Here is a 5,185-nt window from a genome sequence, read left to right on the forward strand (position 1 = left end):
CCCTCTTTCTTGAAGGAGCCTGGGTATCATGTTATGAGATACTCCATGGAAAATCAAGGAAGTGAGGGGAGCTCCAGTCAACATCCAGAAAACAGAGCATTCAGTCCAATAGCCTAGGATGACTGAACTGAACCCTGATGATAACACCTGAGTGGGCTTGGAAGAAGATCCTCCCACAGTTGAGAATTCAGATGATACTGTAGCACCAGCCAGCACTTTGATTACAATTTTGTTGGAAATATTTAGGCAGAGGCACACAGCCAAACTTCATTCAGATTCTTGATGGGAAGATCTGTGAGGTAATACATGTTCGTCTTACTATCTTGAGATAAGTATTAACTACAGCACTAGATGACTAGTATAGTCTCCAAAGAAATATCACTTGTATTTTGAAAGGGCTAAGAATCAAATTTATGGAAAAGGAATGAGGATCTACTTTCCTTACTAGTGGGAATGTTTAACTAAACAAATATTGATAGTACAACATATGTTTAAGTAGAGTGGTAAAGGAATGCAAAACAGTATCTCTGCTGTGAACCAGCTCATAGGCTTTGTTCAAAGCAATTTAGATGTGACAGGAACTGGCAGCTGTTTACCAAATCTATTTGCTCTTTTGCCCTGTGCACTGAGATAAATATACTTCCAAGCCTCCACGTATTGCTATGTGACTAGACTCAAATATTAGGGGAAGGCTCGCAGCACTTTCAGGCTAAGCTCATTAACATTTCCACATCCTGTCAGCTGCCTGCTTAATACATATAAGAATAATAACCTTAGAAGTCAGTGTTGAAGATAGTGAGCAACAAGATGTCAGTAGCCTAGGTATCTGAAATGTCATTCAAAAGAGCCTTCTGCCTATCTGCAAAGTCTATTTTTTACTTTATCTGACAAGAAATACAATTCTATTATCTTAAGCCACTGACATTTAGAAGGTTATTTGCTATGACATCTAATATTACCCTGATAAAGCACAAAGTGATACACATTTTTATTTATTTAATAAGAACTCTACTATGAATATACTCAATAAGGATCTGAAAGTGGACTGTAATTGGGAAACAAATTCTGGGATGTGAGTTTTGGTCATTTCTCTTCAACATTTAGTAATGATATGAGCGTGGACAAGCCACATAACTTTTCTTTGAGACACTCTTCCTTTCTTTCTTTTTTTTCAAATATTTTCTGTATTTTACTTCAAAATCTTCTTTAATAATCCTTTTTTACTTTTGGGTTTTTTTTCACCATTATATTTTTATGTTTTTATTGTTTTATTATTTTTTATATTAAATATAATTTATTGTCAAATTGGTTTCCATACAACACCAAGTGCTCATCCCAACTCTTCCTTTCTAAATGACTACAGATTTGACTGATCAGTTTTTGTTTTTAAGTCTATGTTAAGTTAGATTTTCATCATGCGATTCCTCTACTTTTGAAAATGAAAAATATGTTCTATCTCAATTATACAGTGTATCTTCTATATTCTTCCATTATAATATTTGTCCAATTTTTTCATATGTACCTGTCACTGGCCATCTTCTTCTATAAGGTTAAAAGCCCTTAGCATCAAAAATTTTACTTTAGGGTCATGTGGGAGGCTCAGTCAGTTAAACACCCGACTGTTGATTTCAGATCAAGTCATGATCTCACACTCATTCCTATGATTGAGCCCCACATTGGGATCTGTGCTGACAGAGAGGAGCCTACTTGGTATTCTCTCTCTCTCCCTCTCTCTCTCTGCTCCTTCCCCATACACACACTCTCTCTCTCTCTCAAAATAAATAAGTAAATAAACTTTAAAAATGATATCTTATTAATAACTGTCTTGCTGACAGCACAGTGAGTGGAATATAGGAGGATGAAAAAATATGTGATTGAGTGAGGATGGAACAAATCTTATATACTTTTTAAAGGCTCAAGTGGGTAAGTGAGAGAGCATAAGAGGAGTGAGGGGAATGGGTTCTCTGAGAAATGACATAGAAGACAGGGGAGGTGGTAGTATTGATTCTGGGCTACCATTACTAGATATAGTCTGGATATTAACTCTCCCATATGGTGGCAATTTTCTCTGCGAATAAAGAAGATAAGTGGAGGCATGAGATAGCCTACTTAGCCATGAAATTGGCTAACATGCTATCATTTGCAGAAATATCACAGCCTGCTGATGCTGATAAGGGCAATAAAGGAAAGAGCTTGGGGAACAGAATACAATAAATCTTTGTAATTTCTCCAAATCTGGCTTGTTCCTAGGGTTGACTACTTCTAACAACACAGAAAGATGGGTGAAAGAAATGAGTCTTCAAATACAGATTTTTCCTCTTGGGGCTCTTCCCTGGTATAAAATATGTCAGTGTTCTTGTCTCTGCCATCCTTTTGATATACATTGTGGCTCTCACTACAAACTTCATCCTTATTCTCCTGATCTGGATGGATTCTCACTTCCACACGCCTATGTATTTTCTGCTCAGCCAACTGGCTCTCATGGACTTGACATTAATCTCTAGTATTGTACCTGAAATGGCAACCGACTTCTTTTCAGGAAAGAGAAACATCTCACAGGTGGCCTGTGGAACTCAGATCTTTTTCTTCCTGACTTTAGAAATTGCTGAGTGTATCCTCATCACCCTCATGTCCTTTGACCAGTATGTGGCCATTTGCAACCCTCTGAGATACATCCTGATCATGAGCCAGAAAGTATGCCTGGAGATGGCTACCATATCCTGGGCTGGGAGTGCCCTTACATCACTAGCACACACAGCATATGCTATGCATTTCTCCATCTGTGGTTCCAGAGAGATTTCCCATTTCCTTTGTGAGGTCATGGCCATCCTAAAATTGGCCTGTGAGGACATCTCTGCCTATGAGAAAGCTGTAGTGATGACAAGCATTATGGTTCTCCTCATTCCCTTGTCCTTTATCTTATATTCTTATGCTCTCATCTTCCTTTCTGTCCTCCACATGAACTCACTGGAAGCCAGAAATAAAGCTGTGGCCAGCTGTTCCTCCCACCTGACTGTAGTATGCCTCTACTTTGGTCCAACCATGCTGGCCTACATGAGACCTAGTTCTTATCACAGTTCCAAGCTGGACCAGGTTCTCTTTATGCTTGGTGCCATCCTCACCCCCATGATGAACCCCCTCATATATAGTCTCAGAAACAAGGAGGTGGTATGTGCTCTGAAAATGGTGTTGGTGTGCTGCTTAACCTCAAATTAGACCACAAACTTAAGATGAATGTTAATCACTATCTATTTCTATTTCAGTCTAAATAAGCCCTTCTTAGATGTCCAGTTTTGAGTACTGGTGTGTGTGTGTGTATATATATATATATATATCTGTGTTAAATAACTGTGTCTAAATTTTATACTGTGCTACTTCAGCCTATATATATATATATATATACTTTTATACTTTATGTAGTTTTGTATATAGTTGTGTATTTATACTTATATATTTATTTATACATATGATTATATATATAATTCTATTGAGACACGTTTATCTTCTTTATGAGAACGTTAGGCCCACACTCTCAGATTGTGAGTCCCTAGGATTTAGGTTCTCCAGGGGTGATGATGATTGATGGTGATGGTGTTAGTGGTAATAAATGTTATGATGGTGCAGTTGGAATGGTGGTACTTAAGGGGGGTGGAGGTAGCCATGGTAATGATGATGAAATTTCACCAAGAAAAGGAAACGAATTAATGATGTTTTTTTCAGCTACAAAGGGAAAGTATATCAATATCAGTGCTTGAAAGAGGCCAACCACCACAGAAAATCTATGGATGTAACATTTTCCAAGGATCCTTAAGTGAGGATAAGAACTAAACTGAGTTCTTGGTTTCTAATCTTTTAAATAAAAGGGCTAGATTATAAACCTAAACAAAAAGCCAATTATATTACTATATTTAAATATTTTCCTTCTTATTAAAATTTCAATTATCTTATGAAATTACTCTTATTATCTAAAATAATAAATATTAAGACTTTTTATAGTTTCAACTCTTTATTTTTAGGAATACATAACTATATTGGACTTGGTGGAAATGGACAGTTATTTGCAGGATGATATTACTAGAATGGATGTATTTATTTTTTTACATTTCTAGCGACTTTCTGCCATGTAATGTGAAAGTGATTCACATTTTAGCAGAAGGGTAAATAGAGTGAATGTAGCTGAATCTATAAATGTGGAAGTATTCCTGTTCTAACGCCTGACAGTATGAACACAAATGGACTGCAATTGAACCTAAAAGATTTACTAATTTATTACTATATCATTCCATTTTATTCTTATATTTTTATATTAATCACATTTTAGATTTTTTTAGGTTTATTTATTCATGTTGAGAGAGAGAGAGAGAGAGAGAGAGAGAGAGAAAGAAAGCACACACGCGAGGAAGGGGGAAAGAGAGAGACAGAATCCCAAGCAGGCCCCACACTATCAGCTCAGACCCCAATTCAGGACTTGATCTGACGAACTGAGAGATTATGATCTGAGCCAAGATCATAACTGACGGAGCCACCCAGTCACCCCTAGATTCATCACATTTTAATGGTTTTGGTTGGGTTACTAACATAGCACAATATAAAATTATTTAGACACAATTATTTAACATCCATAAAGGACAGTGAGGGATATGAAATGTACCTGGCCAAAAAAAAAAAAAAAAAAAAAAAAAAAAAAAAAAGGAAATTAGAAGGTATATTCATAAGTCACCCCTTAAATGTCTGGGGAAAATAAGGGTGATTTATTTTTAAATCTGAACTATGTCAAAGATTATATGAAAGAGATGTTTTGAAGTACAAAATGGGTAAGTAACAAAGTTTTAGGATATTCTTCATGTAAGTTATTAATATAAATTATTTTTAAACAAAAGAATATGTATCATTTGAAGTATAGGGCAGGGTGGGTTGGGGGAGAAGTATAAACCAGAAATGGTTTTTAAACACTTTTTATTTTTAAGTAATCTCTATAACCAACCTGGAGTAGAACTTACAACCCTGAGATCGAGTCACATAGTCTACAGACTGAGTCATCCAGTTGCCCTAAGCCAGAAATCTTTATGACAGTGATTGAGCAGATATATGCAAGGACTTGTGCTTTAGCCCATAAGCATGTACTTAAGTGTCAACTGTCAGGTTCCATCATTTCTAATAAAGCTAAGTTCTTTGCACTTTAGTT

The 5,185-nt window shown here is 36.1% G+C and overlaps 1 protein-coding gene across 1 annotated transcript; it reads left to right on the plus strand.

The window, feature by feature from the left end:
* Nucleotides 1-2,278: 2,278 nt before the first annotated feature.
* On the plus strand, nucleotides 2,279-3,216 carry LOC123597110 (olfactory receptor 2AJ1-like). Its single transcript, XM_045475527.1, is given in 2 exon segments — nucleotides 2,279-2,312; nucleotides 2,315-3,216. Coding segments are annotated over 2 exon segments (936 nt in total).
* Nucleotides 3,217-5,185: the final 1,969 nt, after the last annotated feature.

The sequence above is a fragment of the Leopardus geoffroyi genome, chromosome A1, assembly GCF_018350155.1.
Source record: "Leopardus geoffroyi isolate Oge1 chromosome A1, O.geoffroyi_Oge1_pat1.0, whole genome shotgun sequence".
NCBI classification, from domain to species: Eukaryota; Metazoa; Chordata; class Mammalia; order Carnivora; family Felidae; genus Leopardus; species Leopardus geoffroyi.